At 44.4% G+C, this 24,268-nt stretch overlaps 1 protein-coding gene across 2 annotated transcripts in view; it reads right to left on the bottom strand.

The window, feature by feature from the left end:
• SELENOO (selenoprotein O) overlaps window positions 1-17,447 on the bottom strand; it is a 36,442-nt gene extending 18,995 nt beyond the window's left edge. For both annotated transcript variants that reach the window (XM_056573741.1, XM_056573742.1), the window contains exons 1-5: window positions 16,727-17,447; window positions 10,134-10,337; window positions 9,873-10,053; window positions 6,848-6,978; window positions 5,132-5,412 (exon numbers count right to left, since the gene is read on the bottom strand). In XM_056573741.1, the coding sequence (XP_056429716.1) occupies window positions 5,132-5,412; window positions 6,848-6,978; window positions 9,873-10,053; window positions 10,134-10,337; window positions 16,727-17,286 (1,357 nt within the window). In that variant the 5' untranslated portion in view covers window positions 17,287-17,447. The remainder of the gene's footprint in view (window positions 1-5,131; window positions 5,413-6,847; window positions 6,979-9,872; window positions 10,054-10,133; window positions 10,338-16,726) is intronic.
• Window positions 17,448-24,268: the final 6,821 nt, after the last annotated feature.

The following is a 24,268-nucleotide window of genomic DNA, read 5'->3' as shown; positions in this document are numbered from 1 at the left end:
AGAATTTACGCCCCACAGATGTCTGACAGATTTTTGGAACAGTGGTCCGTAAAAATGAAAAATAAACTTTTTCATTTGCACAGCCCACTGTTCCAAAGTTCTGTGGGGTGTAAATACTCACTGCACCCCTTATTAAATTCTGTGAGGGGTGTAGTTTCCAAAATGGGGTCACATGTGGGGGGTTCCACTGTTCTGGCACCACGGGGGGCTTTGTAAACGCACATGGCCCCTGACTACCATTCCAAACTAATTCTCTTTCCAAAAGCTCAATGGCGCTCCTCCTCTTCTGAGCTTGTAGTTCGCCAGCAGAGCATTTTACGTCCTAACATGGGGTATTTCCATACTCAGAAGAAATGGGGTTACACATTTTGGGGGTCATTTTCTCCTATTACCCCTTGTAAAAATGTAAAATTTTGGGGAAAAACTGCATTTTAGTAAAAAAAAAAAAAAATTTCATTTACACATCCAACTTTAACGAAAAGTCGTCAAAAACCTGTGGGGTGTTAAGGCTCAGCGGACCCCTTGTTACGTTCCTTGAGGGGTGTAGTTTCCAAAATAGTATGCCATGTGGGTATTTTTTGCTGTTCTGGCACCACAGGGGCTTCCTAAATGCGACATGCCCCCAAAAAACCATTTCAGCAAAAGTTGCTTTCAAAAAGCCAAATGTGACTCCTTCTCTTCTGAGCATTGTAGTTTGCCCGCAAAGCATTTTACATCCTAACATGGGGTATTTCCATACTCAGAAGAGATGGGGTTACAAATTTGGGGGGGCATTTTCTCCCATTACCCTTTGTAAAAATGGTAAATTTGGGGGAAAAACTGCACTTTAGTGAAAAAAAATTTTTTTTCATTTACACATCCGACTTTAACGAAAAGTCGTCAAACACCTGTGGGGTGTTAAGGCTCACTGGACCCCTTGTTACGTGCCTTGAGGGGTCTAGTTTCCAAAATGGTATGCCATGTTGGGGTTTTCTGCTGTTCTGGCACCATAGGGGCTTCCTAAATGTGACATGCCCCCCAAAAACCATTTCAGCAAAATTCCCTCTCCAAAATCCTATTGTCGCTCCTTCCCTTCTGAGCCCTCTAGTGCACCCGCCGAACACTTGACATACACATATGAGGTATTTCCTTACTCGAGAGAAATTGGGTTACACATTTTGGGGGGATTTTTCATCTATTACCCCTTGTAAAAATTCAAAAACTGGGTCTACAAGAACATGCGAGTGTAAAAAATGAAGATTTTGAATTTTCTCCTTCACTTTGCTGCTATTCCTGTGAAACACCTAAAGGGTTAACACACTTACTGAATGTCATTTTGAATACTTTGAGGGGTGCAGTTTTTATAATGGGGTCATTTGTGGGGTATTTCTAATATGAAGGCCCTTCAAATCCACTTCAAAACTGAACTGGTCCCTGAAAAATTCCGATTTTGAAAATTTTGTGAAAAATTGGAAAATTGCTGCTGAACTTTGAAGCCCTCTGATGTCTTCCAAAAGTAAAAACACGTCAATTTTATGATGCAAACATAAAGTAGACATATTGTATATGTGAATCAATGTATAATTTATTTGGAATATCCATTTTCCTTACAAGCAGAGAGCTTCAAAGTTAAAAAAAATGCAAAATTTTCATTTTTTTCATCAAATTTTGGAATTTTTCACCAAGAAATGATGCAAGTATCGACAAAATTTTACCACTAACATAAAGTAGAATATGTCACGAAAAAACAATCTCGGAATCAGAATGAAAGGTAAAAGCATCCCAGAGTTATTAATGTTTAAAGTGACAGTGGTCAGATGTTCAAAAAATGGCCGGGTCCTTAAGGTATATTTGGGCTGGGTCCTTAAGGGGTTAAAGTACCGCACTGCCGCAGATGCCGTGATCTGTATTGATCACGGCATCTGAGGGGGTTAATAGCGGACATCCGCGCGATCACGGATGTCCGCCATTATCAGCGGGTCCCTGGCTGCAGATAGCAGCCGGGACCTACCGTGCATGACGCGAACACCGGTCCAGTGCTTGCAGTCATGGCAGAGCGGAAATGTACGTCATGGTGCGTTAAGTACTACGGCACCATGACGTACATTTACGTCCATTGTCGTTAAAGGGTTAAAGGGGTACAAACTGTTCCTAACGCTGGAGGCGGGAGCTCGTGACATAGCCCCACCCCCTCGTGGTATCATGCCCCGTTCCCTCAATGCAAGTCTATGGGAGGGGGCGTTACGGCTGTCTTGCCCCCTCTCATAGACTTGCATTGAGGGCGCGGGTCTATGATGTCACGAGCTCCCGGCTCCAGTGTTAGGAACAGTTTGTTCCAAATGCTGAGCAGTTGAGTACCCCTTTAACCACAATGGACGTAAATGTATGTCATGGTGACGTGGTACTTAACGCACGGCACCATGACATACATTTACGTCCATTGTCGTTAAGGGGTTAAAGGGGTACTCAGCTGCTCAGCGTTTGGAACAAACTGTTCCTAACACTGGAGTCGGGAGCTTGTGACGTCAGAGGCCCGCCCCCTCATGAGGTCACGTCCCGCCCCCTCAATGCAAGTCTATGGGAGGGGGCAAGACAGCCGTTAACGACCCCTCCCATAGACTTGCATTGAGGGGACGGGGCATGACGTCACGAGGGGGCGGGGCTATGACGTTGCGAGCTCCCGGCGTCAGTGTTCGGAACAGTTTGTTCCAAACGCTGAGCAGCGGAGTACCCCTTTAAAGAGTTTAACCGGACACTGCCCATTTTATTTTTGAATTTTCATTTTTTCCTCCTCACCTTCTAAAAATTATAACTCTTAAATTTCCATCTAAAGACCTTGTTCTTTGTGCGACCAATTGCTAAGGGGTTAAAGGGGTATGACAAAACCAAAAGAATATTATAAGTGTTAGGAAATTTAAAAGAATAAACGTAATTTTGCTAATTTTGGAAGGTTTTGTTTTCAACCTGTACAGTTGACAGTACAAAATACATGTGGGTCAATACCGAAATGATACCCATGTTTACATGCTTTTGTACTATGGTATTGCTTTAACCCCTTAAGGACCCATTTTGGCCTTAAGGACTCAGACAATTAAATTTTTACGTTTTAATTTTTTCCTCCTCGCCTTCTAAAAATCATAACTCTTTTATATTTTCATCCACAGACTAGTATGAGGGCTTGTTTTTTGCGCGACCAGTTGTCCTTTGTAATGACATAACTCATTAGATCATAAAATGTATGGCGCAACCAAAAAAACACTATTTTTGTGGGGGAATTAAAAAAAAAAACAAAAAAAACACAATTTTGCTAATTTTGGAAGGTTTCGTTTTCACGCCGTACAATTTACGGTAAAAATGATATGTGTTTTTTATTCTGAGGGTCAATACGATTAAAATGATACCCATTATTACATACTTTTATATTGTTGCGCTTAAAAAAAAAAATCACAATATTTTTAACCAAATTAGTATGTTTATAATCCCTTTATTTTGATGACCTATAACTTTTTTATTTTTCCGTATAAGCGGCGGTATGGAGGGCTCATTTTTTTCTGATACCACATTTGCATATAAAAAACTTTTAATACATTTTTTTTATATAAAATGTATTAAAAAAGTAGCAATTTTGGACTTTTTTTTTTTTACGTTCACGCCGTTCACCGTACGGGATCATTAACATTTTATTTTAAATAGTTCGGACATTTACGCACACGGCGATACCAAATGTCTATTAAATTTATTTTTTACGCTTTTTGGGGGTAAAATAGGAAAAAACGGACGTTTTACTTTTTTATTGGGGGAGGGGGTTTTTCACTTTTTTTTTACTTTTACATTTTTTTTTACACTTGAATAGTCCCCATAGGGGACTATTCATAGCAATACCATGATTGCTAATACTGATCTGTTCTATGTATAGGACATAGAACAGATCAGTATTATCGGCGATCTCCTGCTCTGGTCTGCTCGATCTCAGACCAGTGCAGAAGACGCCGGGAGCCGGACGGAGGAAGGTGAGGGGACCTCTGTGCGGCGTTCTGAATGATCGGATCCCCGCAGCAGCGCTGCGGGCGATCCGATCATTCATTGAAATCGCGCACTGCCGCAGATGCCGGGATCTGTATTGATCCCGGCACCTGAGGGGTTAATGGCGGGCGTCGGCCATTGCCAGCGGGTCCCTGGCTGCGATCAGCAGCCGGGATCAGCCGCGCATGACATGGGCATCGCTCCGATGCCCGCGGTTATGCACAGGACGTAAATGTACGTCCTGGTGCGTTAAGTACCACCGCACCAGGACGTACATTTACATCCTGTGTCCTTAAGGGGTTAAAAAAAAAAAGAAACTTTTGCATATATCAACTTTTGAACGCTTTTTATAAATTTTTTGGAATGAATAATTTTGGATTTTTTTTTTTTTTTTACATTTACGCCATTTATAGTATGGAATCATTAACATTATATTTTGATAGTTCGAGATAAAGCAAAGTACCAATACCAAATAAGTTTATGAAATTTTTTTATGCTTTTTTTGGGGGAAAAGGGGGCCATTAAAATTTTTATTGAGGAGAGGGGAGTTTTAACTTTTTTTTTTTCAAAATTCATAGCAGTCCTTAGACTGCTAAAACTGTTCAGTGCTATGCATATACATAACACCAATCAGTGTTATCAGAGATCTTCTCCACCATCTTCGATGATAGGATCACCGCAAATGTGCTGTAGGCGATCCGATCATCTATTAGATTGGACACATTGCCGCAGATGCTGTGATCAGTATCAATCCCAGTATCGGAGGTGTTAATGGCGGACATCAGCGCGATTGCTGATGTCCACCATTACTGTCGAGTCCCTGGCTGCTGATAGCAGCCAGGACCTTCCGAGCATGAAGCGTGCGCAGCTCCTGCGCTTACTTAATGTATAGGACAAAAATGTATGTCCTGGTGCAGGAAGTACATTTATGTCATATACTGTTAAAGGGGTTAAAATACTTCATGTACACTTTTTCCTTTACATCATTAACATATATACATACAAAAAAAGCCACACTAAATACTGCCTATGCCTTCAATAAATCATTATTAATTTTACAACATATTTATTTTAGGCTTTAAAAGCCTTGAACAGTATGAAGGTTAATAGCTGTAATAATAACTATCACCTGTATGGTTCATGGAGTCCAAGAATTCAGAGATTAGTTTGGAGTCTTCTTCCAGTTCTAGCTGAATAAGACCCAGCTTCTTCCTCATTTTTTGCAGGTAATGCCTATGGAATTCCACGTAATATTCCTCTTCAACTATTTTCTGACTAATGTCAAAAGGCAATTCTGGAACCAATGCTTCAGCAAGCTTCCCTAAATTCCACTTACAGATCCTTGGCTGCTTGTCGTACGCATAGCGTCCACCATTATCAGAGCCATTACAAATGTGTGCAGGATCATATCTAGAAGACAATACCAGAGTTACTATTATGGTGAGGAGTGAGGAATCATGGACAGAGGACCGCGGAAACTTTGCCATTTCCATAGACAGCAATGTCTGTGGAGCGGAAATCCGCCACAACACTGAACAAGTTCAATGTTCTAGCAGAATTTTTCGAGGGGATTTTCCAGGCAGGAAGTCTGCAGTGTGCATTGTGCAGCAGAGTCCCATTGCCAGCAATGGGACTCTGCTGCACCAGAATTTCCAAGCGATCTAGGGGTGCATTCACACTACGGAATTCCAGAGCAGAGAAATTCCGATGCAGCAGCCTTCCTTTGTTTTCAATGAGATTCTGCTGCACAATGAACAAGGCAGGATTATCCTCTGAATGACCATGTCCAATGACAGAAATACATTGCTGTCTATGGTTTCTATGCATTTCCAAGAAGTTCTAGCACAGACTGATTCAGTTGGTGCCTGGCGCGCATGAAATTTTTCAGGCGAACATTCCACCGCATAAAGATTTGTTGCAGAACTTTGTACAACTGACAATTATCTGAAGAGAGCCGGCAGAAATCCATGTGCTTGCAGCCAAATCAACCCCATTCAGATAAACAGAACTATTTTTTAGAGGTAAAAATGTCTGCAATAAATCTTTAATGTATGATTGTACCCTTAGTGACAATACCCAGCTTCACTGTTCCTATCAAAGGCAAACACTCTTATAAATAACAGCCCTAATACAGACCAATGTAAGAACAGGAAGTTATATGCAACAGCTAGTAATATTCTGCTTGCATTGTCATAAAGTGTTTTTATTATTAAAGAGTACCTTTCAGTAACTTGATAAATGTTATAATCCTCCCAGTTCACTGCCTCCATCATGATAAACCACCCCCTGCTTTTATTTTTCTACCTTGATATTGCTCTGTATTTTCTGCTCAGTCTCAGTCAGATTCACAGACTAGGAAGGGGCGTTACCCAGCAGGTGTGACATCATCTGAAGCCATACAGGGAGAACTTCCTCCCTCACTCTGCTACACACAGCCCAGAGCAGTTCAGTGTGTGAGATGAGCTATGATTGGATAAGGCTGCACCCCCCTCCCCCTTCAAGACTGCATTTCCTGTGTTTGGACTTCTGCCAGGCCAGCAGGAGTCCAAAGTCTGTGCAAGAGATGGGGAGAAATGTGCTCTGGACAAGTAGGGAGACACCTAGTGGCACCTTTTTTAAACACAAAACGTTGTTGTTTTTTTAAACAAAGTACATTAGAAAGATTTTTTTTTATTCACCATAAGTAGTGCAATAGCAAAAATTGGTTTTAATGAGAGTGCCCATTTAAGTGTAAGGTCATTTTTTTATCCTATTAAAATAAATTATATTGTATCAGTCAGTCCTAGTAAATAACGCTGTACATACCACCACAGCATTCATGTACATTAACCACTTAATGACTAACCTGTCCAAGAAACCAAAAGGTCCATAGTCGATGGTAACTCCAACAATACTCATATTATCAGTATTTAACACACCATGGCAAAATCCAACACACTGCCATTCAGCAACCAGTCTCGCAGTCCTGTTTGTTAACTGGAAGAAAAACATGCTATTAGAAGACTAATTGTATGGAGTATTGGACTTTGTGTACTATGAGATTCTGTTTCTGTTAGTATATCTTGGTCTAGTTAATGGTAGAAAAGAATGTTCACATATATAAGGCCCAGCAAAAAAATCAAGAAAATCAATTTGTTTATCAATATATATAAGACATAAAACAGGTAAATGATCCATAAAACACACGTGTCCACCTATTTACGTGTATTGAACTGAAAAGTGCTTAATAATAGCCTGATATGGAGCACTACAACAAATCAATTTAAACCCTAAAGGACAAAAAAGGGACATGAACTGTTTTGAAACAGGATTCTGTCGATCACGCCTAAGGGGCCTAAGCTAATAGCCTGCCATAGCAGGGCTATTAACGATTTCTACCCCCAAAAAAGTCAATTGCAAGACCTAAAGCAGGTAAATTACAGGTGCCGGTGGGTTAGGGGGTCTATTGGGACCACTGCAGGGTGATTGCGGGGTCCTGATTGGCTGACATAACAGCCAGTGGGCCCTACCTGCCTTTATTCTGTCCGATCTACTTTCTGTTTCTCCTGCCAGGCTTGAGATGTAGAGCACCTATAACCCCTTAAAGAGAGTACTATGGTGTTTTGTTTTTTTTTCCCACTATCCCTCTGTGCTCGGGCTGCCAAATGAAACTAAACCAACTTTAACTCACCTTCCTATGTTCCCCCATTGTGCCAATATCGGTGTCCCGTTCTCCAGTCCGCCGTCTTCCGCTTTCTGCGGAACGGTGAGTCACACTGAGCTCAGCGTATCACCAGCCGCAGTGGGAAATTGATGTGGTCAGTGATACGCTGAGCGCAGAGTGACTTACTGCCCCGCAGGAAGTGGAAGAAGACGGACCGGAGAACGGGACACAGATAATGGCACAATGGGGGAACGTAGGAAGGTGAGTTAAAGTTGGTTTAGTTTGATTTGGCAGCCCAGGCACAGAGGGATAGTAAAAAAAAAAAAAAAAAAAAAACACAACCACCATAGTACTTCTTTAAGGATGTAGCCGGTTGGGGACCGGACCGGGATGCCTGCCTGCTGCCCCCATGTCGGCAATCGCAGAAAATCGCATGTCAATTCAGACATGCGATTTTCTGCTATTCCGGGCTGATCGGGTCTCTGGTGACCCGATCACCCGGAAAATATGGATGATCTGAGCTGTCAGTGAGGAAAGGAAGGGGGCAGTAAGCAATATTTACTGCTGCCCTTCCTAGTGGGTGCCAAACTGCAACTGCTGCCCTTCCTAGTGGGTGCCAAACTGCAACTCCTAGCATGCCCAGACAGCCAAAGGCTGTCTGGGCATGCTGGGAGTTGTAGTTTTGCAACATCTGGAGGGTCACAGTTTGGAGACCACTGTTACAGTGGTGCCCAAATGGTAGCCCTCCAGATGTTGCCAAACTACAACTCTCAGCATGCCTAGACTGCCCAGGTATGCTGGGAGTTGTAGTTCTGTAACATCTGTCCCTTCAGAATTTGCAATTTTCATGAAGTTTTGGAAAATTCCTGCTCTACTTTGAAGCCCTCTAATTTTTTCAAAAAGGAAAAATCTGTCCATTTTATGATGCCAACATAAAGTGGACATATTGTTTTTGCGAAGAAAAATTTTAAATTGATTTGGAATATCCATTTTCCTTACAAGCAGAGAGCTTCAAAATTAGACAAATGCAAAACTTAAAAAAATTTCATGAAATTTGCGGATTTTTCACCAAAAAAGGATGCAAGTAATGACAAAAATTTACCACCAAAATAAAGTAGAATATGTCACGAAAAAACTCTCAGAATCAGAATATTCGGTAAAAGCGTTTTAGAATTATTAATGAGTAAAGCGACAGTGGTCAGAATTGCGAGAAAGGGCTCAGTCCTTAAGGTGAAAAAGGGCTCAGTCCTTAAGGGGTTAAATCAACTGGTGCCAGAAAGTTAAGCAGATTTGTAAATTGCTTCTTTTAAAAATCTTAATCCTTCCAGTACTTATCAGCTGCTGTATGCTCCAGAGGAATTCCTTTTCTTTTTGAATTTCTTTTCTGTCTGACCACAGTGCTCTCTGTTGACACCTCTGCCCATGTCAGGAACTGTCCAGAGCAGGATAGGTTTGCTATGGGGATTTGCTTGTACACTGGACAGTTCCTGACATGAACAGAGGTGTCAGCAGAAGGGGTTAAAGGAGAACTCCAGAATATAAAAATTGTCGTCCATACTGCCGGCAGTAAAAAAATAAAGATGTACATACCTTCCTCTGCTCCCCCGGGGCCTCCGGTAACCGGCTCCAGTCTCCGCCGTGATCCTCTTCCTGGTTGCCGGTGGTCGGAGAGTCATACTGCGCTCAGCCAATCACCAGCAGTGAAGTCCCGACTTGGCCGGCGATAGGCTGAGCAGCAGTGTGAGAACGCTTCAGGACACAAAATCCTTCACTACACCGGCACCTGCTGCCGGGGCCGAAAACATAACACTGCCGCTCAGCCTATCGCCGGCTGAGTCGGACTTCACTGCGGCTGGTGATTGGCTGAGTGCAGTATGACTCTCCGACCACCAGGAAGAGGATCGCGGCGGAGACCGGAGTCGGTTACCGGAGGCCCCGGGGGAGCGGAGGAAGGTATGTACATCTTTATTTAACTGCTGGCAGTATGGGGGACAATTTTTATATTCTGGAGTTCTCCTTTAAGAGCCCAAATAGACTGGCCACCAAGGGGTTAATCAGGACATAAATACTAAAGCAGGATTACAGGAGAGAGGGAACATTCTCCATCATTATCTAATTCCCTAAACGTATGAAATGTGGCCATCTAACATTTAATCTTTTAACGCTGATAGTTTTCCTATGACAATCCACATACTGAGCAAAAGAAGAAGACAATGGCAATTGGTACCTCTCTGAAGAACGCAGCGTTCCTCTCTGTTTTGTTTTCTGCATACTTCTCCTGTATGTCTGGATAAAAGGTGGTGATCACATAATCTAGCATCTGGATCCGTATATCATTCCTATTAACGCTAGGACCCTGGCGTTCGGTAAGATCATCCATTGGCTTGAAAATCTCAAATGATCCAAACCTGGTACATAAAAATAGGTTCATCTTTCTATAACATTTATTTAATTTATATGTTGTGGTTAAAATAGCACTAAAAACTACCTTAGAAATGTGGGGGCAACACGCAAAACAATTGTGCATTTCTCCATTTTGGGATGTCCATCGTAGAAGATGTCCCTGATCACTGTGGAGTCTGAGGTGACACAAGAAGCAGCCCTTGTAGTTGGGATTCCAAGGTGGAACATGGCTTCACTGCACAGGAACTCTCTCAAACTGGAACGCAACACTTTTCTGCCATCTGCTTGCCTACAACAGTTGCAGATTTTAGAGGCATAAATACAATGCAAAAATATTTGTGTTTTTAAGATCATCAATGTATCGAAAGGTGCCCCCTTAGGGTGTATTAACATATTACAATAATTTAATATTTTTATTTTGCCATCACATTGTCATAAAATCATATCAAGAAACAGGAAAGGATCATACTGTGTCCATAAATGTGATTTAACCCCTTCCCTAATAAAAATCACCCCCCTTTTCCCATTTAAAAAACCCAGTGTAAATAAAAATAAACATATGTGCAGGGGTGTGGAAATTTTATAAAAAACTACTTGTCCACGGGACTAAAATGGAGCAAAATCTACTTGTCCCTCATGACGATCCACTTGTCCGGCCAATTTTCGCTTTTACGCTCTCGTTTTTTCCTCCTCGCCCTATAATAGCCATAACTACCTACTATAATGATACCTTTTAATTTTTCAATAACATATTCTCCGAACCAAAAATATATATATATATTAAGGGAAGTGAAATTGAAATAGTAAAAGATAATTTTGCAGATTTGGTGATTTTTCTTTTCTGCGCCATTTACCTTGTGGTTGAGGTAACATGATAGTTTTATACTTTAGGCACCTGGTTACAGCAATACCAGATTTGTATCGTTTACGTCATGTTTTACTAATACTGGACTTTTTCAAATTTTTTTAATTGCCATTTTTTAACCCCTGTAGCTTTATTTTTTTTCCACATACCAGGCTGTATGAGGGCTCATTTTTTGCGCCATAATCTGTTTTTTGTATCTGTACCATTTTGGTATTGATCTGACTTTTTAATCGCTTTTTAACTTTTTTTTCTGGGATATTATAAAAATTGCAAATCTGTGGTTTGGTATTTTTTTTTACATTTACCGTACGGGATACTTAATGTTATATTTTCATAGGTTGTACAATTACGCATGAAGCGATACCAAATATGTTTATTATGTTTGCATGTTTTTATATAGGAAAAGGGGGTGATTTGAACTTTTAACATGGAAGGGGTTAATGCAGCCGTCTTCAAACTGTGGCCCTCCAGATGTTGCAAAACTAGAACTCCCAGCATGCCCGGACAGCCAACGGCTGTCCTGGCATGCTGGGAATTGTAGTTTTGTAACATCTGGAGGGGCACAGTTTGAAGACCACTAGGTTAATGTGTGTCTTTCAAACTTTTATTAAAACTTTTTTATTTTATTTATTTATTTTTGACACTTTATTACACTTATAGGAGGAATCATTAGATTCCTCAGGCAGATTAATAGAGATCTATTGAACTCTATTACTCTGTGTGCTCTGTGATCCATTGATAGAGCCTGGTCCAGCCAGGATCTATCAATGACAGAGCCGGGAAAGGAGGAAGCAGAGGTAAGTCCTCCGGCTACCTCCATAGTGGATCGCCCCCCTGCGATCGCGCTGCCGGGGGGGGGGGGGGGGGGGGGGGAGCATTCAACTGTCCCTTTAGACGCCGCAGCTTTGACAGCGGCGATCTAAAGGGTTAATAGCCAGCCGCGGCGATCGCCGCATGCTGGCTATTAGCGGCGGCCCCCGGCTACTGTGAACAGCCGGGGGCTGCAGAGTATGGAGTGGGCAGGAATCCCGAGCCCGCTCCATACTCCCCTGTGAGCGCCGTATGCATCTCCCCGTGCAGACGTGCCTCCTCCCCTCAGCTCTCCGAAGCTACAGCTGGGGGGAGTGAAGGCAGAGGACGCAGGTCTGCACGGGGAGCAAGAAGCCACGCCCCCTCATCTCCCCCCGCACATCTGCAGAGCAGGGGAGAGAAGACATACACAGCTTCTCATCTCCCCTGCTCTGCTTCCGAGGACACAGGCTGCAGAGTATGGAGCGGGCAGGAGTCGGGATCCCGCTCCATACAAACTGCAGATCGCCTCCGCACTTGTCAGGTCCGGCCCTGCTTGCCCGAAGCCGGGCTAAGGGCCGGACAAATTCACCTGCCCGGCGCCCAAAACTGCTAGTCCCGGGCGTCGGGTGATAGAAATTCCACATCCCTGTATGTGGCATCGCCGCGTGTGAAAATGTCCAAATTACAAAAATATATTGTTAATTAAACTGCACGGTCAATGGCATTTTATGGGGCATACATCAGTTCTCTATGGCCATTGTAACAGATGACAATAATTGCTTATGACAAAAAAAAGAGAAGGGGGAAATGTCTAATTCCTTCCAAATAGAAAAGCAAAGCATTATCCCAGCTCTGTGCCCCACAGAGAGCCTGAACCAGGAGACAGCTATGTGCTGAGTCACAAGAGGAGTACCTGTCCTGTTTACACCAGCTCTGATTTGTAACCGCGCCCTGTCAAGCCCCATAACATTGAAGGTTGTCAGATGGGGTTATGACTGCCTGCACCTAACCTTGCCCAATGACCTCCCTAGCAGTAATCAATAAAACACGGCCAGGGACTCTTTCTTTTTGTAGTTTGTGGATGATGACAGACCACAGCTTTACTGAACATTAAAGAGTACCTGCCATTAAACTATCCTAAACTACCTCCCACTATGTTCCCTAACTACACCTAACAATTTTTCATATGTTGTTTATTATCTTATTATAAACAACTTTTAAATTGCATGCTTTTTTTATTTTTATTTATTTCTAAAAAATGCTGGATGACCTGATTGATCCCCGTGGTAGCACTGTGGGCGATCCGATCATCCATTTTTAGTGACCACATTGCCGCAGATGCAGTGATCTGTATTGATCATGGCATCATAGGGGTTAATGGCACACATTAGCGCGATCGCTGATGTTCGCCGTTACCGGCGGGTCCCTGTCTGCTGATAGCAAGACCTGAGCATCGGTCCGAAGCTCGCGGTCATGTACAGGACGTAAATGTACATCCTGATGCGTTGAGTACCACTGCACCAGGACGTACATTTACGTCCTGCATCATTAAAGGGGTAGTCCAGTGGTGAAAAATGTATCCACTATCCTAAGCATAGGGGATAAGTTTGAGATGGCGGGGGGTCCGACCGCTGGGGCCCCCTGCGATCTCTCTGTACGGGGCCCCGGCTCTCCGGCCAGATAGCGGGTGTCAACCCCGCACGAATCGGCGGCCGACACGCCCCCTCAATACATCTCAATGGCAGAGCCGGAGATTGCCGAAGGCAGCGCAGGGGGTCCCAGCAGTCCTTAAGATAAGGATAAGGGATAAGTTGTTCACCACTGAGTCACCACTGGACTACTCCTTTAAGGGATTAAAGAGTATTTGTCATCAAACCATATTTTCTAAACTCTAACTCAGATTATATTCCCCATCTACTCCTAACACCCCTCCTTCCCTTTTTTTCGAGCTTTAACCCCTTCATTTTTTCATCACCTTCTAAAAATCATAACGCTTTCAACTTTTCACCTAAAATTCCCACGGCAAAACGGAAAAAGAACTGATTGTGCAACAAAATTAAGGTAATTGCCGATACCGATAATGTCCAAAATCGCGAATATCGGCCAAACCGATAATCGGTCGATCCCTACGGGGCACAGGGCGTACAGGTACGTCCTGCTTCCTTAAGAGGTCAAAAAGCTGTGTATCATATCTTTCCCCTTGCTCACGTTGTGTGAGCTCCCGGCAGGAGAAAGTGGGCGTTCCCCATCAGGCGCAACATCACTGAAGTCTGCAAGAGCTGTTTCTCACCTTGCCCCGCATGCACTTCCTGAGTTTGGTCTCCTTCCAGGCAGGGAGGAGACCAAACTAACAGTTTGACTTGTGGCAGGGAACAGAACAGAGCCCCCTAGTGGCTGTTTTTTCAATCACATTAAAAACATATGGTTGAGAATTTTAACAGCAAGTAAATAGCAAAATGTCTTATAATTACATAAGGAACAATATATTAAAAGTTAACTACATTGGCTGAAAGAATACTCCTTTAAACCAATTAACCCCTTAACGAAGCAGGACGTAAAATGTACACTGATAGCAGCCAGGGACCCGCCGGGAATGGCCGACATCCGCAATCGCACGGATGTCCGCCATTAACCCTCAGATGCCGTGATCAATACAGTGCGGTCACTAAAATGGATGATTGGATCGCCCGCAGCGATCCGATCATCCCCTCACCTGCCTCCTGCTCTGGTCTGAGCTCGAGCAGAAGATGACCGATAGCACTGAACAGTTTTAGCAATCGAATGATTAGTCTCCTATGAGGACTAATAAAGTGTAAAAAAAAAAAAAATGTTTAACAAAAAAAAAAAAAGAAGGAAAAAAGAAAGTGAAAAATTCCCTCCCCAAATATAATGTAAATCATCAGTTTTTCCCATTTTACCCCCAAAAAGTGTAAAATAAAATTACCGTATTTATCGGGGTATACCACGCACCGGCCTATAACACACACCGGCCTATAACACGCACCCTCATTTTACCAAGGATATTTGGGTAAAAAAAGTTTTTTACCCAAATATCCAAGGTAAAATGAGGGTGCGTGTGTGCGCGTGTATACCCCGATACATCCCCAGGAAAGGCAGGGGGAGAGAGGCCGTCGCTGCCCGCTTCTCTCCCCCTGCCTTTCCTGGGGTCTAGAGCCGTGCTGCCGGACCTTCTCTCCCCCTGGCTATCGGCGCCGCTGCCCGTTCTGTCCCCCTGACTATCGGTACCGGCGCCCCATTGCCGGCGCCGATAGCCAGGGGGAGAGAAGCGGCGCCGACAGCCAGGGGGAGAGAAAGGGCAGCGGCACCCATTGCCGGCGCCGCTGCCCCGTTGCCTCCCCCCATCCCCGGTGGCATAATTACCTGGGTCCGCGCTGCTGCAGGCCTCCGTCCCCTTCGTCGTTGCTATGCGCCGCACCGTGCATAGCAACGACGCAGGGGATGCACGCCGGAGGCCTGCAGTAGCGCGGACCCGACCCAGGTAATTATGCCACCGGGGATGGGGGGAGGCAACGGGGCAGCGGCGCTGGCAATGGGTGCCGCTGCCCCTTCTCTCCCCCTGGCTCTCCCCCCGGGCAGCGGCACCGATAGCCAGGGGGCGAGAAGGGCCGGCAGCAGGGCTCTAGACCCCAGGAAAGGCAGGGGGAGAGAAGCGGGCAGCGACGGCCTCTCTCCCCCTGCCTTTCCTGGGGGTGTATCAGCGTATAACACGCACATAGACTTTAGGCAAAAAATTTTAGCCTAAAAAGTGCGTGTTATACGCCGATAAATACGGTAATATTTGGTATTGCCGCGTGCGTTACTATTAAAATATAATGTTAATTATCCTGTACGGTGAACGGCGTGAACGTAGAAAAAAAAAATTGCTGCTTTTTTTAAAACATTTTATTCCAAATAAAATTGATAAAAAAATGTATTAAAAGTTTGATTTATGCAAATGTGGTATAAAAAAAATTGCAGATCACGGCACAAAAAGTGAGCCCTCATACTGCCGCTTATACGGAAAAATGAAAAAAAGTTATAGGTCAGCAAAATAGAGGGGTTTTAAAGGGGTATAATAGAAAAGTATGTAATCATGGGTATCATTTTAATCGTATTGACCCACAGAATAAAGAAAATATGTCTATTGTACCATAACTTGTACAGCATGAAAACGAAACCTTCCAAAATTTGCTAAATTGTGGTTTTCTTATTAATTTCCCCACATAAATAGTATTTTTTGGGTTGCTCCATACATTTTATGGTAAAGTGAGTGATGGCATTGCAAAGGACAACTGGTCGCACAAAAAAAAAGCCCTCATACTAGTCTGTGGATGAAAATATAAGAGAGTTATGAATTTTAGAAGGCGAGTAGGAAAAAACGAAAACGTAAAAAAAAAAAAAAATTGTCCTTAAAGGGGTACTCCGGCGCTAAGACATCTTATCCCTTATCCAAAGGATAGGGGATAAGATGCCTGATCGCGGGGGTCCCACAGCTGGGGACCCCCATGATCTTCCACGCCGCACCCCGTTAGAATCAGCCCCCGGAGTGTGCTTGCTCCGGGTCTGATTAATGGCGATCACAGGGACGGAGCATAGTGACGTCATGGCTCCGCCACCGTGTGACGTCACGCCCCGCCCCCTCAATGCAAGCATTGCCCCACTATGCTCCGTCCACGTGATCGCCAGTAATCAGACCCGGCGCGAGCACGCTCTGGGGGCTGATTCTAACGGGGTGCGGCGTGGAAGATCACAGGGGTCCCCAGCGGCGGGACCCCTGCGATCAGGCATCTTATCCCCTATCCTTTGGATAGGGGATAAGATGTCTTAGCGCCGTTGTACCCCTTTAAAGGGGTATTCAGGGCAAAAACATTTTAGCCCCTATTCAAAGGATAGGGGATAAGATGCCTGATCGCAGGGGTCCCGCCAAAATGGCCCAAATGGGCTGAGTCCTTAAGGGGTTAATCTCACCTCTTATTAGTGGGATGCCCCATTCCTAGCTCTCAGGAGCCACCACCACTCACCTGGAGTACGGGGTGAGGCCGGCTCCCTTCAGCTGCATCTCCCATCGTTCCCCGGACGGGTTAACCACTTCCCCCAGGTACATGGCCGCTCCGTCCCCCAGCTGCCCAGCGAAGTTTCCGAACTGGTGGCCGCAGTAGCAGTGGGCGGCGGGCTGGGAGCCTGGTAGCAGGCGGTTCCCGCTGAAGTACAGGGCCGCTTCTTCCTCGTCGTCATCCCCCAGCTGCAGGCCGAGCAGAGCTAGTGCCGACCGGGAGAGGACCACCACCCGGGGGTTCTGTACCGGAGTGGGGTGCACAGGGGAGAAGCAGACCCCAGGAACCTGCCGAGACCGAACGGCGTCCTCGTCCTGCCCATCCCCGGGCTCCACAGGCAGGCAGCGCAGAGCCCGGTTATCGAAGCGCAGAGCCCGCAGGCTGGAGGCCCGGGTGACGGCGGAAGAGGTGAGCACCGTGCGCTTCATCATGCCTGCTGCACCCGCGATCAGAGCGTCCATCCCGGAGGCTGTCCCTCTGCCTGTCCGTGCCCAATACACACACCCGCGTAGCAGGCTGTGGGCCATCCGCGAAACCACAACACCCAGGTCACATGTGTCACCGCCACATGCAGGGTCCTAGAGACCGCCGCGCCTCGAGGTCACACGGCGGTGCAGTTACTGAGAGAGCAATGAGACCTAGGCATGAGTACTATAACAGTCCAGCCTGGAGTCCAGCTGTAAGGTCAGCTGTGTCCTGATTGGCTGCATTGGGAAGGCGTGTCTTTAAAGGGGTACTCTAATGTTATTTTTATCTACATTTTGCAAAACGAAGGTCTATAAAATAAATGTGCATAGTTTTCTGTTATTCTACAACTAAACCTAAAATAATTTACATACACTTCAGGGCCGGCTCTACCATGGTACCTGGTAGGACCATTGGTCCCAGGCGGCACTTTTCAGGGGCGGCACTTTGCTGCCCTTTTTTTATTTTATTTTAACAAATGCCACCGCTGGCCCACTGTTCCAAATCGGCCTGAGCCTCTTAATAGTCAGCCGGCACCACAGTCTCTTTAATTCAGTGGGAGTCTGACTGCTGGGACCCCAATCAATCACATCAGTTGAAGTTGCTCTCCAGCTGTTGTAAAGCTACAACTCTCATCATGCCTGAGGAGCCACAGATTGGGGAACAGTGTCAGCTGAAAGGATCTGCAACTCCTCACTATATACCCCTGGCATATAGTGTCTCGTTCTACCTTGGTTTGTGTCACCTCATAACTGCAGAACTAACAAGTGACTACAGCTCTGATGGGACAGTCTGTAGAGTACACAATGATATCAGTGACCTGAGTGACGTCTTCTCTGTTATCTTTCCTTTTCTTCTCTTCTCCATCTGGTCCAGGCACCAGGACTTCTTCCAGCTCCATCTTCTCTGCAGAGTCTGACACCCGGACATCATTGGTTCCTTAATTTGTTAGCAGATCCTCATCCTCTGTATAAAAACAATAATCATTAAAATCCTGCTGTAAACGGTGCCACCAGAATATAATTCTGTCATACATCATGCCCCCGGAATATAACCCTACCAGAAACTGTGCCCCCTGTCACACACTGTACCTGTAATAATAATGCTGCCACACACTGTTTCTTCTCAGTTTAGCTGAATCCCACCCTTGCACTGTCCTTCTTCAGACCCCTCAGACCCCCTCCTCCAGACTCCTCCGTCCCCCTCCTGACCTCTAAGTCTTGCTTCAGGCACTTCATCCCAAACCCCTCCACCACCACTGACCAAAACATACCCCAGGCTTCTTCCCCGCCCTTGTCAGATCCCTTTTTCCTCCGTGCAGTCCCGGTATCTTCTCTCTGTCCCCCCGACAAATTCTGGTTTCAGGACCTTTCCACCCCGTCACAACAGCACCACCAGAGAGATGGACTCCTCCCCCAGGGACCAAAAGCTACTGGTTGGGAGCTCTCTGGCATGTCCCTAGCTGAGATTTTTTCAAATCTCGCGCCGCCCCCGGCCCACTCCGTCCTTGCTAAAAAGTATGCCACGGCTGCCGGCGTATTTATTGGCCGCCCATAGCGCACAGTTTTATCGTACCTGGGGTCTCAGGAAGCAGCTGGTGCAGGGGTCACGAGCTCCGTTTTTGCTGGCCGTTTCCCCCCGTGTTTCTGGCTGCATGGGCGGGTCCGGCACAGTCGCCTGGCTTGCTGTCCGCTGGGAGGAGGAAGTCTGGGCTGGAGGGGACGTCAGATGCCGGGTCACGTGACTGCAGAGCGCGAAGCTTAAGAGGAAATCCTTTAGCTTCACTCTGCCTCCTGTGTTCGTGCTGGATAGCCGTTCAAGCTGTATTGTGGACTTCAAGGAGGGGGTACATCCCTGAAGATGAGTTCTTCTGGTGAACATTCCAAGCGGGATCGCATGGATTTTCCCTGACTTCCATCCACGGTAGTTATCCTGGCTGATGGGTGAGTGTTGTTTATGTTTTAAAGTGGTATGCCCTTTTAGTTTGGCTTTTTTAATTTAGAATGATGTTTCTAAAAAAAAAAGTTAAGAACAGGGAATGCGCTATGTGCAGGTACCTTTTTTTTTCTATCATAATCCTTTTTAGTATGGGTATGTTGGGTATTTAATTTTTTTAAACCTGGTCTCTATTATATTTTCAACATTTTTAGCCTGTGTAGCCTGCATTAACATAATATTAGCTACTGAGACTCCATCCATTATTATGCAGATGCAAGAGATAATAAAAAGTCAGATTGAAGCCTCTTTAAAGAGTTTGTTGCAGGGGCCACCCCAACCCCTCAGCCGGTGGTCCTTTCTTCTGCTCCGTCTGTAGTAGAGGAGGAAAAAGGTCAGATTGTGGAAGTGAACTCTGGTTCAGGTACTATCTATTTTTTGGGGGGTTTCCTGAATTGATTTTTTTTCCCTTTGTCTCCCCTATACTGATAGGATTTTTCCTTTCTGTGCATCCCTACAGAGGATGGTTCTATGTCATTAGATGATGATTCCACAGGAAAACCCTTATTTTTGGTGGAGGACACTAACCAGTTAAAGGGGTACTCCAGTGGAAAACTTTATTTTTATTAACTGGTGCCAAAAAATTAAACAGATTTGTAAATTACTTCTATTAAAAAATCTTAATCCTTCCAGTACTTATTAGCTGCTGTATACTACAGACGGAATTCTTTTCTTTTTGGAACACATTGCTATCTGCTGACATAATGAGCACAGTGCTCTCTGCTGACATCTCTGCCCATTTTAGGAACTGTCCAGAGCAGCATATGTTTTCTATGGGGATTTTCTCGTACTCTGGACAGTTCTAAAAATGGACAGAGATGTCAGCATCACTGTGCCCGTGATGTCAGCAGAGAGCTCTGTGTTCCAAAAAGAAAATAATTTCCTCTGTAGTTTTCAGCAGCTAATAAGTACTGTCAGGATTAAGATTTTTAGAAGTAATTTACAAATCTGTTTAACTTTCTGGCACCAGTTGATTTAAAAAAAAAAAAAAAATCCCCTTTAACCCCCTTAAGTACCAGGCCCATTTTGTCCTTAAGGACCAGACCAATTTTATATTTGCATTTCCGTTTTTTCCTCCTCGCCTTCTAAAAATCAGAACTCTTTTATATTTCCATCCACAGACCCATATCAGGGCTTGTTTTTTATGTCACCAATTGTACTTTGTAATTACATTACTTATTTTACCATAAAATGTATGGCGCAACCAAACAAATATTATAATATTTATGTGGGAAAATTGAAAAGAAAACCGCAATTTAGCAAATTTTGGAAAATTTTGTTTTCACGCTGTACACTTTCCGGTACAATAGACATGTTTTCTTTATTCTGTAGGTCAATACGATTAAAATGATACCCATGTTATATGCTTTTCTATAATTGTACCGCTTATAAAAATCTCAAACTATTTAACAATATGTTTGAAATTGCCCTATTTTGACCACCTCTAACTTTCTCATTTTTCCGTATATGGGGCGGTATGAGGGCTCATTTTTTGCACCATGATCTGTAGTTTTTATCAGTACCACTTTTGCTTAGGTTTTACTTTTTATACATTTTTTATAAAAAATTTTTGGAATAAGATGTGACAAAAAAGCAGCAATTTTGGACTTTTTTTTTTTTTATTTAATTACGTTTATGCCGTTCATCGTACGGGATGATTAACAATATATTTTCATATTTCAGACTTTTACGCACGCGGCAATACCAAATATGTGTATAATTTAGTTTTTTATGCTTTTTTGGGGGTAAAATGGGGAAAACTGACATTTTACCTTTTTATTGGGGAGGGGATTTTTCACCTTTTTTTTTATTTTTTTTTACTTTATTTATTTTACACTTTAATAGTCCCCATAGCTGACTATTTATAGCAATCATTTGATTGCTAATACTGTTCAGTGCTATGCATAGGACATAGCACTGATCAGTATTATCGGTGATCTTCTGCTCTGGTCTGCTGGATCTCAGACCAGAGCAGAAGACCCCGGGAGACAGGTGAGGGGACCTCCGGCTGCCATGCTGTATAATCAGATCCCTGCGGCAGTGCTGCGGCCGATCCGATCATCCATTTAAAGTACCGCACTGCCGCAGATGCTGTGATCTGTATTGATCATGGCATCTGAGGGGTTAATGGCGGACATCCTGGCGATCACGGATGTCCACCATTACCGGCGGGTCCCTGGCTGCTGATAGCTGCCGGGACCTGCCACGCGCTCCGGTGCTCACGGTCATGGCGGAGTGTAAATGTACATGATGGTGCGTTAAGTACCACGGCACCATGACGTTCATTTATGTCCCTTGTCATTAAGGGGTTAATCAAGGCAGTCAGATCATCTGTGGGGATGGAAGAGACAAAGGAACAAAAATCTGTCCAGAGTTTTTCCTGTTCATAAGACTCTCTCAACTGATTTCCAGGGAATGGGAGTGCCCAGATAGTCATTTATACCAAGGGCCATTAAAAGAAAGTATCCCTTTGACCCTGCAGATTAAACATTTTGGGATAAGGTACCCAAGATTCATGTGGTTATTTCTAAAGTGACCAAAAAAGGGGCCTTACCCTTTAAGGACTTAGGTTCTCTTAAGGATCCAATGGACAGAAAGGTGGAAGGATTCCTTAAGAGAGCTTGGGAGTCAGCGGGGGCTACCCTAAAACCTAATATGCCTCAGTAGCCCGCTCCCTTATTTTGTGGATAGATCAGTTATCTGCCAACATTCAAAATTATGTCCCTAAAGAGGATCTATTAGCCTCCTTACCAGCCATTAGGAAGGCTGCGGCCTTTCTAGGGGATGCCTCCTCGGACGCTTTGAGATTGACTGCCAGGTCAGGGGCCCTAGTAAATTCAGCTAGAAGGACGTTATGGATTAAAAATTGGACGGGAGACAGTAATTGTAAATCAAAGCTCTGGGAAATTCCATGTGAGGTGGATCTTTTGTTTGGTTCAGTCCTGTCCGATCTTCTAGACAAGGCAGGGGACAGGAAGAAGGGATTCCCCTTTACTCAGACCTCTAAAAACCCTCGGCCCTTTCATTCTAGGGGGGGGGGGTACCAAAACAAAAGCTGCTAGAATTTTTTCCAGAGTGGGAAAAGATAGCTGGAAATTCTTGGGTTCCGCATACTATAAGGAACGGTCTTCGGTTGGAGTTCTCCAGCCTGCCACCCACTCGATTTCTCATCACCAATTGTCAGTCAGGGCTTGCAGGGCAGTCCTCTCTAGAAAGAGAAGTAAAGTCTCTTGTTCAAAAGGGTGCTCTAGTTCCAGTACCTCAGGAAGAGTTAGGTCAGGGGTTTTACTCCTCCCTCCCTCTTTTTTTTTTTTCAAAATCTTTTATTTCTTTTAAATATAAAATTTACAAAACTACAGTATACGATTCAGATATACATAACACCAATCAAAAAAAAAAAAAGGCCATATAGCCATGCTTGTACTTGTCTACATCCAAGAAGTATACCTACTCATTATTAATACCCCCCCCCCCACCCCACCTTCTGGCACACAGAGAGAGAGAGAGAGAGAGAGAAAAAAAAAAAAACTATTTAGATTCAAGTCTACCATATGGTCCAAATCTCCTCCCTCTTTCTAATAAAAAAAAACAAACGGATCCTACAGGCTAATTATAAACAAGTCAACAATCAATCTTCTCTCAAAGGACTGTTACATGGCATCGCTAGATTTGATGGACACTTACCTGCATGTCCCCATTCATCAGGACTACCAAAAGTATCTGAGGCTGGCGGTTTACATAGACTCTCATCTAATGTACTTTCAATTTCGAGCCCTCCCTTTTGGAATTGCAGTGGCCCTGAGAGTCTTCACCAAGATTTATATCAGAAATGGTGGCCCACATCAGAGAGGGGGAGTGTGTGTTTGTCCCTTATCTGGATGACTTCCTTCTGGTGGCCGAGTCAAAGGAGAAAATACTGTGTTTTCTAGACTACGCTTTTTAAAGTTCTCAAACTTGGTTGGTTGGTGAACTGGGAAAAGTCGTCTCCTTCTCCTACTCAACAAAGTGTTTTTGGGGATCCTGTTAGACTCCACACTTCAAAAATCTTTTTTACCTACCCAGAAAATTGTTAAACTTAAGTCCTTGGTTAGGGAAGTTTCTGAGTCTCCAAGAATTACTATTAGGAAATGGATGTCTTTGTTAGGGCTGTTTACTTCCGCCATCCTTTCAGTAACCTGGGCCCATTTTCACTCTAGGTCCCTTCATTTGGAGGTTTTGGATAAGTGGGACGGGTCCCAGGGGGGGGTTGGAGAAGGTTGTCCTTTTACCCCGGTCAGTGGTTTCTTCTCTAGGGTGGTGGTTGGGGGATTCTAATCTAGAGAGAGGTTTAGATTGGAAGATTATTTTGCCCTTGGTGGTTACTACGGATGCTAGTCGCCTGGGATGGGGGGGCCCATGTGGGGGATAGAGACCTTCAGGGTTCCTGGGACATGACAGTCAGGCATACTTCCTCTAACTACAAGTTGTTGTGCCTTGCGTTAGAGCCCTCTATTAAAAACCAGGATGTTAGGATACTTTCAGATAACATTACTGCTCTATCCATAATTAATAGGCAGGGTACAACTAGAAGTGATAGTCTAATGATATTATCTTTTTAGATCTTGTCGCTGGCTGAGTCTCACCGGTGAAATCCATCTCAGCTGTCCATTTGAAGGGAGAGCTAAACATCAATGCAGACTTCTTGAGCAGGCATCAAGTTCGGCAGGGAGAGTGGCAGTTAAACCCAGCAGTTTTTCAGAAAATGTCAGATCTGTGGGGCACTACTCAGGTGGACTTATTTGCCACCAGACAGAACAGGCAAGTTAAAAATGTTCTTTCCCTTTCCCCGTTAGATAGGCCTTTAGCAGTTGATGCCTTGTCCCATAAATGGGTATGAGATTTGGCTTATGCTTTTCCCCCACTTGTGCTCATACCTAGAGTCATCAAGAAGATCAGTGAGGACAGGGCGTGAGTGATTCTGATTGCCCCCTTCTGGCCCTGGAGGGCGTGGTTCTCCTGCCTAAGGACCATGTCAGTGTTGGACCCTTGGGTCCTTCCAGAAGTCCCAGA

Source organism: Hyla sarda, chromosome 4, assembly GCF_029499605.1.
Source record: "Hyla sarda isolate aHylSar1 chromosome 4, aHylSar1.hap1, whole genome shotgun sequence".
Lineage (NCBI taxonomy): Eukaryota > Metazoa > Chordata > Amphibia > Anura > Hylidae > Hyla > Hyla sarda.
This window is presented reverse-complemented; position numbering and strand designations above follow the sequence as displayed.